At 44.3% G+C, this 13,538-nt stretch overlaps 1 protein-coding gene across 1 annotated transcript in view; it reads right to left on the bottom strand.

The window, feature by feature from the left end:
• YEATS2 (YEATS domain containing 2) overlaps window positions 1–13,538 on the bottom strand; it is a 71,151-nt gene that overhangs the window by 38,415 nt on the left and 19,198 nt on the right. The window contains exons 8-12 of the mRNA XM_065410945.1: window positions 13,277–13,388; window positions 10,231–10,275; window positions 8,500–8,686; window positions 2,140–2,379; window positions 71–229 (exon numbers count right to left, since the gene is read on the bottom strand). Of these exons, the coding sequence (XP_065267017.1) occupies window positions 71–229; window positions 2,140–2,379; window positions 8,500–8,686; window positions 10,231–10,275; window positions 13,277–13,388 (743 nt within the window). The remainder of the gene's footprint in view (window positions 1–70; window positions 230–2,139; window positions 2,380–8,499; window positions 8,687–10,230; window positions 10,276–13,276; window positions 13,389–13,538) is intronic.

Below are 13,538 nucleotides of genomic sequence, written 5' to 3'. Positions count from 1 at the left end.
CAGATCTAAGTGAAGATAGGCTTGAATGTATAAAACTAACCTGCTACCTTCTACGGATCAAATTACGCACCTGTGCTTGTGGCTGCTGCTCCGACCATCTGTGCCGGCTTGTCCACAATAACGTATGGATTATTAATGACTGAACTAGCAGACCCCAACTTCATGTGCACTGGAGTGGAGGTTGGGGTACGGGGTAGTGGAGATGGGCTTGGGGTTGATATTGGAGAACCTTAAGGAAAAGAATCCAACACTTCCATCTCAAATTTCATAAGGGCATAAAAATGCAATAATAAAAAAAACGACTTGTAGTTTGGACATTTAGCTGACGGTGCACTTCCAGCCTGAGCGGGGTGCCAGGGCTGCAGGGATAGGTAAAGCTGCATGATCCCAGACCTCCCCACTCGCACTGTCAATATGCTTCTGTAGATGAGGGTGAAGTGCTGAACAGCTCCTTGAAGCCATTCATCTTCCTTCATCTACAGCCCCCCCCTTTACAGCCAACCACAGGAACAGCTCATGAATAAAGGGCTGTAGGCTCAGGTAGTCAACCACTAGGCCAAGCCTCTATTTTATCCCACACTCGGCTCAAACGCAAGAGCCCCTAAGAGCCGTTATGGTACCACCATGTGGACTCTTGGTAAGTGGAAAGGGGATTAAACTGGGGGTGAGGGGAGGGGAAGACAAAAAACAAAAAAGCAGATGAGTTAAAAGGGTAGCAGAGACAAAAGGATGGAAGAGTGAGAACATAGACAGAAAAGAGAGGGCAGCCACTGCATCAGGGAACAGATGTGTGGGAGAAGGCAATCCTCCAATAATCTGCTCTCTTGGGAGAGAGGGAGGGAGGACTGACAGCTAACAAGGAGCAGAAACACTCAATCCAGGAAGACCCTGATGATTTACAGCGACTATCACAATCCGAAAGGTGTCGGGGTCTTAGCATGAAAAAATTAGCAGAGCCTAAGAAATGTTTAAACAGGGGAACATCTGGAACAGCAAAGCTTGATATAGAAAAGCTGAAGGGTTTCAAGGAAGGCAAGATGGTTCTGTAACTCTCACCCACTGGAAAGCATCAGAGTCTCACTCATGCGACAAAGAAAAGAAGAGCAGTGGGACAGTACGTTAGGATGATAAGAGCACTTTGCACACATTCAAACATAAGCTGCTAGTGCCCTGGGTACTACTTTAAGATGGCAAGGACAACTATTGGCAGAAGAGAAATTACAACCACGCACAGGAGAAGTCAAGTTGGGAAGAGATCATCAGTAGCACCCAGCTTGGTACCCTGGCTCTTCATTCTCTATATGAACTTCAGATGAAGGTGGGGCTTTACAGGCAAGGCTCCCAGTTTCCCAAGTGACCCAGTAGGGTTGGCCATTAAAGATTTTTGATGCAACAATACAGCCCGGTGCAAGGCATTGCATCAGTGAAGAGAATGCACATTATGTTTGGCAGACGAGGGACTAGAGGTAAAAAGAGTTAACAGTACAGGCAAATGTAGCATGACCGTGTCTGGCTGAGAAGTTACTAAAAGGAAATCATTTTGCCAACAGCAATCAGCTGCTTATCTAAACAAACAGGGAATTACTGTTAAGGGAGAAGGGAGGAAGCGGCTTGATTCTAAGGAGGGGACTTTGTTACTAGGAGAATAACAATTTATATACAAGTTTAAACCCTGGCATTTCCCTGATAACATAAAAGGAAAAAACCTGCACCCACTTTACCCAGCCCAGTAGTTTGGCAATTTGCAAAGAGAAGAAGCCCTTCTTCCCATGGACATACCCTTACATGCAAAATGCATTTCAATATTATGTTTTGAACTAACAATTTTCACACCTGAGCCCATTAGCAGCAGTAGCAGTCTTACTAAAGAGTGATCTCTAGTGGGTTGCTGGTAGTATTTATGCCCAGTGAGAGACTAAAACTAGTTCCCATCCTGCTTTTAATCTTGAATTCACAAATTAAATATTTTGTATAGGTTTGTTATTTTTTAAGAGGGAATTTTGTTTAGTGCATTACACTGGATCTCCCTATTGCCTAACATGTAATGTTAGCATGAAAATTGGGAAAGGACACAAAACAAGACCAACTAGTTCAATCTCATTGTTCAGTATGAAGTATGATACTGAAACTAAAATGTACCTGATACAATCTTGCAGCTCATGGTGATGGGCTGGAAGGATTTTCCTGGAGATTCTGCGGGGCTCGGGATCTGACCCTGAGGTACTATTTTGCAACTAGCTGCAATTGGCTGAAAAGCTGAATTTCCATGAGAGCCAAAGGTTACTTTCTGTGTTGCCAATTTGGTGGGAGTCCGTTCTATTGAAGATGGCAGGGAATAAAAAGTGGTATGTCTTTCAGTTTCAGCATTCACAGGGAATCCTGATTAAAATATGGAAAAGAGAAATGTTTCTCAGGCTGACTCATCAAATTCCTTGTAGCGTTTCTCTACACAGACAAAAATTAAGATATGACAAACATGTCCACAAATATAAAGCATAAGAAAGTGGGGGTTCGGTTATGATTTTTTGCATTTTCATGTGTTATTTTGCTGGATACATCCTGAACAAAAAATTAAGACCCGGACTAGCCATATACTGTCTTACCCAATATGCAGCCATGCACATTCGTTTTTGGCATATTTTTCATAAGTCACATTGATTTACCTAAAACTATTAAGTTTTGAGTGTCCATAAGACAAATAGATCAATGTAGCTGAGGGGAAGTTTCCCCTGAAGAAAATCCCTGTCCCTGCATATTTAGGAGTGATTACCTAGAGGTAAGGGGGCTGACTACCGCCCTCTTATATTAGCCCATAGTCTACTCTGGTGTGGCAGAAGCTGTATTACTGAGGAGCTCAGGTACTCATGGATAATGAGCCACTAACAGAGAAGCCAGTGTAGAGGCCCCAGAGGCTGAAAAGTAGGTTTCCTCTTTTCAATTTGTTTTATGGGCTGTCCATCCAGATGTACTTAGTGTCTTTGTTCAAGTCTGAAAAATGCTAGTGTATTGATAGTTCAGAAGCCTGCATTTTCCTTTTTTGGTGTGAGACCATCAAAAGCACTCACTGAAACCTTGAACCTTCTCCCCTTCGCCTTCCCCACCCCCCTAACTCAGAACCACTGCCACAGCACACTGCAGGAGTAGATGACATGGGTGGAAAGGACGGCTGTGCCACATAAACACAAGCATGCCCACAACTAGAAGAGCTGCATCAGGAGATTTTACCAGAGATGTCAGGGTAAATAAGGCCTCAGAGCTACAGCCACCAGAGCCAAGCCAATGCTCCATATTCTAGCATTTTGTGGGGCATAAATTGCTCCCTCTCACTACACGCTTCTGCGCATCGGAATATAGATGCTAAACAGGAAAGCAAAGGGTCTCTCTCTCTCTTTTCATCCCAGCTAATAAAAATAATTGTCCCACAAGACCAGATACCACAACACCCATGAAAAAGTAAAATGGCAGCAGGGTCGGCCTTTGTTTTGCTATGCAATCTGAAGACCATACTGCTGGGCTCAGATGGCCTCAGAATGGTTTGGTGCCCCCAATTCAAATGATTTTAAAATCTCAATTGTTGGAACACTGCAAAGGGCACACATGACAATTAAAGGAAGACGCTTAAAAGAATGGAGGCTCAGGTGATCTTCAGTGGGATTCTACCTGTCCCTAAAGGAAGACAGCGAAGGTGAGACAAGATTATGATGATCAACAGATGGCTCAGGCAGTGGTGCTATTAAGGAGGGCTTCGGGATGTTTGACCACTGGGAGGCATTCGGGGACACAGGACTGTCTTCATGGGATGGACTCCACCTGAGTAGGGAGGGAGACAGACTTCTGGGATGGAGGCTGGCACAACTGACTAAAAGAGCTTTATACTAGGAATCTGGGGGGAGACGGTTGGGAGATGCTCATCTAATCTCCAAGTCTGATTCTAAAACCCGATTGGGAGGAAAATCAAGTAAAAGCGGATACAGCAATGAAGAAAGGAATAACAGAGGGCAGGAGAACAGATAAGCAGAAAAGACAATGTCAATATCACTGTCAGTAACAGTCAGGTAGGCAATACTCGTAGTCAAATGACTGTCTAAGCAAGCAAAGAATCTGGGAGAAGCCACACAGGAACAACTAAGATGTCTGTACACCAATGCAAGGAGCCTGGGTAACAAAATGGAGGAACTAAAACTACTGGTGCAGGAAATGAAGCTAAGTATTACAGGGATAACAAAAACATGATGGAATAGTATTCATGACTGGAGTACAGATATTGAAAGATATGTGCTGATCAGGAAAGACACTGTACGTTAATGACAGGGTAGAGTGTAAAGCATTTAGAAGTGATGGAATGGGTAAAACTGAATCTTGTTCAAAATCAGCATGGTGAAGAAAGGCAACAGAGACTCCACCAGGATAGTGCTCAGGGTCTGCTACAGACCCCCAGGATCCGACCTGGATATGGATAGAGACTTCTTTAATATTTTTAACAAAGTAAATAATAGTGGAATTGTGTGATCATGGGAGACTTTAATTTCCCAGATATAGCGTGGAGGACAAGCGCTACTAACAATGGTAGGACTCAGATATTCCTGGATGTGATAGCTGACAGATTTCTTCACCAAATAGTCACTGAACCACCAAGAGGTGATGCCATTTTAGATTTAGTATTGGCAGGTAGCAAGGACCTCATAGAAGAGCTGGTTGTAGAGGACAGGTTTGGTTCGAGTGATCAGGAGCTGCCTAGTCCAGTTTAAACTAAATGGAAGGAAAAACAAAAATGGTCTGCAACTAATGTCCTTGATTTCAAAAGGGCAAACTTTAAAAAATTAAGGGAATTAGTTAGGGGAAGTGGACTGGACTGAAGAACTCAAGGATCTGAATGTAGAGGTGGCTTGGAATTACTTTAAGTCTAAGGGCTGGTCTACAGTACAGATGTAAGTAAACCTAAGTTACACTACTTTAGTTATGTAAGTTACTGTAACTGAAGTCGACGTAACTTAGGTAGACTTACTGAGGTGCCTACATTGAGCTGTGTTGACGGGAGAAGGTCCCGCCGACTTCCCGGGAGCTGGAGTACAGGCGTCGACGGGAGGGTACTCTGCCATTGACTTCACCAGACCCACTAAATCAACACACTGCCGATCTAGCTGTAAGTATAGACAAGGCCAAAGTTGCAGAAACTATCTGGAGCCTGCATCCCAAGCAAGAGGAAAAAATTAATAGGGAAGGGTTGCAGACCAAACTGGATGAACAAGCATCTCAAACAGGTTATTAGGAAAAAGCAGAAAGCTTTCCTTGCTGATCCATTCCTTGTAGGCGCTCTCTTGGGGGTATTTCTACACTGCAATTAAAAACCCATTGCTGGCCCATGCCAGCTGACTATGGCATGCAGGGCTCAGGTGCTGTTTAATTGCAGTGCAGACATTTGGGATCAGGCTGCAGCCTGAGTTCTAGGACCCTCGTTCAGACATTCAGGCTCAGGGAGGGTCCCAGAGTTCTGACTGCAGCCTGAGCCTGAACATCTGCACCACAATTAAACAGCCCGAGTCAGCTGGGACAGGCCAGCTGTGGGTGCCTAACTGCAGTGTAGACACACCCTTGGAGGTCAGAAAGTGTACGGAAAAAGTGAGAACTGCCAAAAGCCAAACAGAGTTGGATCTTGAAAATGAAATTAAATACAACATAAAAGGTTCTTTAGCCATATAAATAAAAAGAAAACGAGGAAAGAAGAAGTGGGAGTACTAAACACGCAGGATGGGGTGGAGATTAAAAATAATCGAGGTATAGCCCAACACCTAAACAACTACTTTGCCTCAGTTTTACTCAGGGTAATGAAGAGCTTGTGGGCAGTGGCAGGATGGCTAATGGGAACGAGGATACAGAAGTAGAAATTACCTCACCCGGAGGGGAAGCCAAACTAAAACACATTAATGGGACCAAATCAGTGGGCTTGGATAATCTTCATCCACAAATATTAAAGGACCTAGCACATGAAATTACAAGCTCAATAGCATCCATTTTCAATGAATCCGTAAACTCAGGAGTCATGCCCTATGACTAGAGAATTGCAAATATAGTACCTATATTTAAGAAAGGGAAAAAAAGTGATCCAGGAAACTACAGGCCTGTTAGTTTGAACTCAATTGTATATATGGTTTTAGAACAAATTTTGAAAGAAAGTAGTTAAGGACAGAGGTAAATGGTAATTGGGATAAAATACACCATGATTTTACAAAAGGTAGATCGCACAGAATTCTTTCCCAGGCATCTGCTGGTGGATCTTGTCCACATGCTCAGAGTCTAACTGATCACCAAATTTGGGGTCAGGAAGGAATTCCTCTACCCCCCAGATTAGACTGGCAGGCACTGTGTGGTTCTTTTGCCTTCCTCTGCAGCATGGGGCACGGGTCACTTGCTGGTTTGAACTAGTATAAATGGTGGATTCTCTGTAACTCGAAGTCTTTAAATCAAGATTTGAGGACTTCAGTAACTCAGCCAGAGATTATGGGCCTATTACAGGAGTGGGCGAGTGAGGTTCTCTGGCCTGCAATGGGCGGGAAGGTCAGACTAGATGATCATGATGGTGCCTTCTGGCCTTAAAAGTCTAAGCCTGAATGTAGGGCAGGATCACGGTAGCTTTTGTTATATAACAGAAAATAACTCTGCTTTAATGGTGCAAAAAATTGGTGTTTAAATAAGACTAAACCATGTTTAAGGAAGAGTGTTTTAATTTAGGCTATTTGGCCTATGGAAGTTTCTGTAAGATACACAGAAGTAAAGATTGCTCAAATGTTCAAAGAAAAGGTGGCAGCTATTTTTGAAAGTGCTCGGAACACTTAAAAGTTTATCCCAGAGGAACAGCCCCTGAAAGTGGGAATTATGTTCCTGCTCAAGCAGTAACAAAAGTCTAGGTCCTTACTTTGAAATCCCCTATCAACAGTAAGAGAGTCATGACTGACACAGAAGGTGCAGACAACGTGGAGGGTAAGGCAAAAACTGCTCTATTTAAGCCTAGTGAAGGCATTTGCTTCAAAGGGGGAGGATCTTCTGGCTAAGGCTCAGACTGGAAGTTAGGCAATCTGAGTTATATTCCCAGCTCTGACACATTTCCTTGGACAACTCTCTTAACCTCTGTAAAACAAAAAGATAATAATTCCCTGACTCAAAGGGGTGTAATGCGGCAAAATTAATGTTTGTGAAGTGTTTCAGCATCCCTGGATAGAAGGCCCTAGATCAGTGTTTCTCAAACTGTGGGTTACGACCCCCAGATCGAAGGGAGGTGATGGTACGTTTGGGGGGAGGGGGGGGATGGGGAGGGGAGAAAGAAAGAAACCACCACCAAAGCTTGACACATCCGCCCCTCCACAGACGGAGAGGGGCGAATGTCCCAAACCTGGTGGCACTGAATCACCATGCGCTAGGTTGCAACACCAATCAAATTCAGAGACAGAGGGGCGGAGGGCTACGTTTGATTGGCACTGTGACTTACAATATGGGGTCGCAATGCCACTTTGGTTTGGGACATCAGTCCCTCTGTCTCCATCTACGGAGAGGCGTATGTGCCTAACCTGGCTAGGATGAAACACCCAGAGTGGAGAGCTGGGCCCAGCCCTGCAGGACAGGAGCTGCTGTTGTGGGGTGAATGCAGGGTAGGGTCGTTCTCCAACAACCCCCCTCCTTTCTGTAACCACTGGGGGTTGTGTTAACAGAGGTGAGCGCCAAAGGGGATCATGGCATGAAAAAGTTTGGGAACCACTGTACTAGAGGATGGTCCAGTGGTTAGGCGCTTGCCAGGGAATCAGGAGTCCTGACTTCAGTTCCCCTGTTCCACCACTGACTTCCTTGGGGACCTTGTGCAAAGTCACTTTGTCTCTCTGCCCCCCAGCTCCGCAAATGTAAAATGGGGATAACATCACTTATTTCACAGGGATGTTGTGAGGATAAAAGTCCTTAAAGATGGGAGATGCGCAGATACTAAAACAACAGGGGACATATAAATACTGCAGCCTTCCCACTCCCCTAACACCTTCATAGGCAGTCCTTTTCTGCAGCCAACACAATTGCAGATACCAGACAACCCCAGCACTCACAAATGTACATTTATGCCTGAAATGTTCACACATTTAAACAGGTTGAGAAGATCACCTGGCTAAATTATCTGAAGTGCACAGATCAGAACTGAAAGCACTATTCACCAAGTCGCCCTTTCCAAGTGTATGTGCTGCATAAAGCTTTTTCTGTTCCTGAGTTTGGCAGAACGGCCTACTCAACGAACTCGATAAATAATACTTCTCTGAATTCAATTTCTGTCACAAGCCTGTTGCTTCCTCAATACACTTGGCAGCCAGGTGCCAGTCAGATGATTTATGGTCTATTTCAACACAGCTTGAAGTAGGTGTGTGGTAACTTGTAAACCAAAAACCCATTAAAAGTGACAGCCCCAGCATCAGTACTAGCCACGTATTTTAAACAAAATCAGAATACACAAATACCAGTTTGCTTTACCTTTTTCCACAGAAGCATCTGGAATGGACTCAAGTAACTGTTTAATTGGTGAAGAAGCTTTCACTGGCGCTGGTATACTTAGTGGTAATGGTAAAGACGTGGGGACATCAGAAAGGTCAGATTCAGAAGACTGGGAAAAGAGATAATCCTCGCCAAGAGAATGCCGATGTAGCTCAACATCCACTACCTTCCAGAAAGAGGTGAAAGGATTATGATAAGTTATGCACTTGGCAGCCCAAATATCATGAGTTAGGATGCCTTAATTTGACCAAAGCCTGCAAGACCTCTGCACATGGAACTACCATTGATTTCAAAAGAGGCTGCATGGGCAAATGTCTTGCAGGATCAGGCCTACAACAAAACCTAGGAAAATACAATGATTTGTGATATTAAATATCCACAACAAAACAGCACATATCTACCTCTGCACAGAATTCCGAACAGTAAACATCATCAGGCAAAGTTCCCACAAACTCAGGATCCTGAACAACTAATCCGCGTGATGTCCCATTAAAGTCAGTGGGATTCCACATAGGTGCAGGGGTGCTTATCAGATCTCAATGCAGGATTAAGGGCTAACCTTGTACGCTTGGTTTGGAAATCCCTTGAAGCATACACTATAGCATTTGTTTACTCTTCAAAAATGTTCCTCACTATCTTGAGAAAACCCATATTAAAATCTACTTCGCTGAGTGAAAAGCTGAGATCATGCAACTCCACAGAAAATCTTTTGACTTAGTAAAACAGAGGGGGAAAATCAAAATTAGAGATAGTAGACTATGATTGAGGTTAAGTGACTTATCCCAAGTCTAAAATAGAATCTTGTCTTTAATCCCACAGTACTGAGCTCTAACCACTAGATTACATTGCCATCTATACTGCAGAAAACAGTCAACTAAGCACAACAGGAAGGAGTTTACCCAACTATGGCTAAAAGTGAACAAGTCATAAAATCATTCTGAATCAACAGGATAGTTCATTTGCTGGCCACTGACTTCACTATTTTCTATTTTGGCTATTACCTCTACATTCATTCCTTTCTATAACTCATTTTTATACTTGTGTGCTAGATTTTCTGTGTGTTGTTTTTATGTTAAGCTCATTCAACTGATCTTCTAACAAATATACACATACACTATTTATATGTGGAAAGTTTGCTTCTCTTAAAAATATCTGAATGCATTTCTCTTGAAAATAACGAAGATGAAACATCAATGACTTAAGGGAATGAGCACTGCATCAAGCCAAGTCACTTCCCAGAATTGCTTTATCATTTCATGTTGTAATACAAATCTAATCTCTGGTTACAAGAAAAGGTAGTTTGCAGGGTTGTTGTAGCTGTGTTGGTTTCAGGATATTAGAGAGACAAGGCGGGTGAACTGATATCTTTTATTGGATCAACTTCTGTTGGTGAAAGAGACAAGCTTTTGAGCTACACAGAGCTCTTCTTCAGGTTTGGAAAAGGTGCTCGGAGTGTCACAACTAAATAAAAGGTGGAAGAGTTTGTGGGTTCACTACAAGCATAATATTTTTTACTTCCTACGCAGCCATTTTTAAAGAGTTTCCATGCTTTTATTATGAAAGGTTAAAACTATGGTAAAATTTTACTTGGCTACAGTCACTACAATTCCAGTACTAAACTTCTCACTTTGCAAAGTGTTCTGGGACACACAGTCCATGAAAGATTTTATATAACAGCAAGCATTTCCATTCTACAGCTCAGTAACTCACCGTTTCTGCACCAAGTGTCTGCAAGCCAGTATAGGTTCTGTCCAACTGTGGAAAACAATTAGATGAGTGAGTACATTACAACATGTTAAAATATTAATATTTTAGCTGAAGTTTACAACTAATCTTTTATGAAATAGTAACACAGCAGCAAGTTCCCAACTAAAATAAACTGTGATTCTGTAGCAGAGCAGTGACATATCAAATTTACCAAAGCTAGAGATCACATTCTTTGGCAAGTAGCAACATTTGCACTTTGTTGTGAGCAGAAAAACCATGCTGCTGCTGGGGGAGATGGGGGGGGGAAGGTGTGTGTGTGTGTGTGTGTGTGTGTGTGTGTGTGTGTGTGTGTGTGTGTGTGTGTGTGTGAGTGTGTGAGTGTGAGAGAGAGAGAGAGAGAAATAAAATCTGTAGGGGGAGGGGAGATTGGCATTCTGCATTAATTAGAATAAATCCTAATTAATTTAAATTAATTACATAACATTAATTTAAGGTATAAATGACTAGCCTTAGACAAGTATCCTTTTTATTCTTTGCATAAATCCAAATAAATATGAAACAATCTCAATTATATGCAGCAGGATCATTAAATGGGATTTTTGTTACTGCTTAGCTAGTTTATCCTCAGGCCAACTAAACCACTGAGGTCACCTTACCCAGTGTACTATCAGTAGATAAGAGACAGGAAGTTTCAATGAAAACTGACACCAGCCAACAGAAGAACCCAGTAGCAGAAACTGCCTGAGCCATACAAACTTCAGAAGAACTCATGCTAGCAGACTAAGGCCCTGTCTACATTAAGGACATATGCACCAGGGTGCAAATTCTTAACATAGACACAATCTACTGGCACAAAGCAGGGTTTACACCAGGGGTCTCAAACTCAAATGACCGTGAGGGCCACATGAGGACTAATGCATTGGCCCGAGGGCCGCATCACTGACACCCCGCCTCGCTGCCCCTGGCCCCGCCCCCACTCCACTCCTTCCATGAGGCCCCGCCCCTGCCCCGTCTCTTCGCCACCTCCTCCGCCAAGCAGTTTTAATAATATATATAATACACACTCAGTAAAGCCCCCCCACTGCACTGGGCTGCACCACCACTCCACCCCTGCTCTGCCTCTTCCAGGGGTGGCAGGTTTGTAGAAATTTTGGTGGTGCCCAAAACCTGCCCCCCCCCAAACTCCGCCCCCACCTGCCTAAGGCTCTGGGAGGGAGTTTGGATGGGGAAGGGGGTGGGGGTGCAGGCTCTGGGATGGAGTTTGGGTGCTGGGTGCAGGCTCCAGGCTGGGACAGGGAGTGGGGGTGCAGGCTCTGGGATGGAGTTTGGGGATAGGAGGGGGTGCAGGGGTGAGGGCTGTGGATAAGGGGTTTGGGGCATTGGAGAGGCTCAGGACTAGGGCAGGGGAAGGGCAGCCTGCACTGACCCTAGTAGAGGGGGGCACTAGGACCCTGCAGCAGCAAGTGATGCCAGAAGCCGGCAGAGCAGAGCAGAGGGTGAGCTGCAGGCTCTGGGGCAGTGAAGGGGCAGCAAGTGAGGCCAGGGGACACTCGGGGGAGGTGCGTGGGGGCAGCAGGCGGGGCTGGGGGAGAGACCCGGCCCCAAACATTGGGGAACAGCGCAGAGGGAGCTTAGCTGCCACATAAAATAACTCGGGGGAGGGGGGGGTGAGGGGAGTTTGGCAGCGACAGCAAGTAACTGGGGGGGGGGGGGGCGCAGGGAAGAGCTCTGCGGGCCGCATGCGGGCCGCGGGCCACGTGTTTGAGACCCCTGGTTTACACTGATGCCAATTAGCTGGTTTATTTACCAGATTAAGCTGCACCACCATAAATTGCACTTTTCAGCAGCGTAGCAAGTCTACTAGAGCTAGGTGGAGATGAGATTTTGTTGGAAAAAGTCAAATCAAGAATATTTTGGACAAAGCCAGAAATATTTCAGTTCTGAAATACCGCCATGGTGCCTCAAGGGAGTTGTAGTTCAGTTGCTTCAGGCTCCCATTCACTTCTATAGGCCAGGCTCACTGGCCAGATGACATTTTCCAGAATGCACCAGGGTCTCTCCCCAAGGTAAGGGGAGGCGGTGCATAAGGGCAGTCACGTGGCCAGGATCCACTACCGTGATGCAGTGCAGCTGGGGAGCCCACCCACAGAGAAGGGGAGCATGGGGCATCCCATCTACAGCTCCATTGCAGCAGTGGCAATTCAAAATTGGATTATTTCAATTTTCCAGGATTTCAGCGAAAACTTTCATTTAGTCAAAAAAACAAATTTTCCATCAAAATCCAGTCGGGATGGAAAGTTTTCAATCAGCCCATATGCCTAAACCATGAGTGTGCATCAATGTAGTTACACTGGTGAGACTTTTCTTAACATAGACAAGACCCAAGTCAAACTAATAATAGTGCAGTGACAAAGTTCTGACGACAACTAAAAATAGTGAAAAAGGAAGGGTAATAATTGAATTCTTCTGGGGTTGAGCTCAAGTAATTAAAAAGAAAAGAAAAGTAATGGCCATCTTCAGAAGTGCTGTGCACCCATTAATCCTCTGCACTCAAGAGCCTTTGGAAGAGTCAGGCCTATAAGAAACAAATGAGGATTCTGGATTTTCCCTCTTCACCCTTCAGGAACAGGATAAGCCAAATTGTCAGGCTGCAGATCCTTGGTAGCTGCAGGTAAGACCACGGGAAGGAACTAAATAGAACAACCACTCCTTATGTAGAGAAAGATGCCCCTACTAAAAGCCTAGCAAGTTAAAATTGATGAGAAGATGATAAAAATCCAAAATCACAGGGGAGAGCAGCTAAACACTTCTCTTCTCTGGGCAGAATCAATTCCAACTTCTTAGACATTGGAAGCCCCCCAATGGAACGCCACCTCTTATATGGCTGATGTCACCAACTTTGCTGCATTTTCTATCTCCATCTCATATGCTCCCTAGTCAGATGTCAGTGGTAAGCAAACACAATAGAGGAAGGCCACAAACACAGCACATTCCATAGGTTCTCTTGCATACTCTATCATCCTCTGTACCAGCCATTCTATTTAAGTACCTTCAGATTGTGTATGATATCGATCCTTTTGTTCTGACTGTCCTTAAAGTGAATCTGAACCCTCACCGGAAATTCTCCCCAGCCTCGTCTGGTTAAATGAAATGGAGGCTCTCTGGAAACAAACAGAAATTCACATTACAGACACCCGCACTACAACTTCCACATTCATCTCTTCAAACAAAAGAATGCTTTCCCGATTGGCTGCTAATTATCCTCAATCCCACTCTCCACCAGAGAGAGAACATGCAGTCTATGTAGACAG

This window comes from Emys orbicularis, chromosome 9, assembly GCF_028017835.1.
Source record: "Emys orbicularis isolate rEmyOrb1 chromosome 9, rEmyOrb1.hap1, whole genome shotgun sequence".
Lineage (NCBI taxonomy): Eukaryota > Metazoa > Chordata > Testudines > Emydidae > Emys > Emys orbicularis.
Note: the sequence above shows the minus strand (reverse complement) of the source record. Positions and strands in the feature narration are given on the sequence as shown.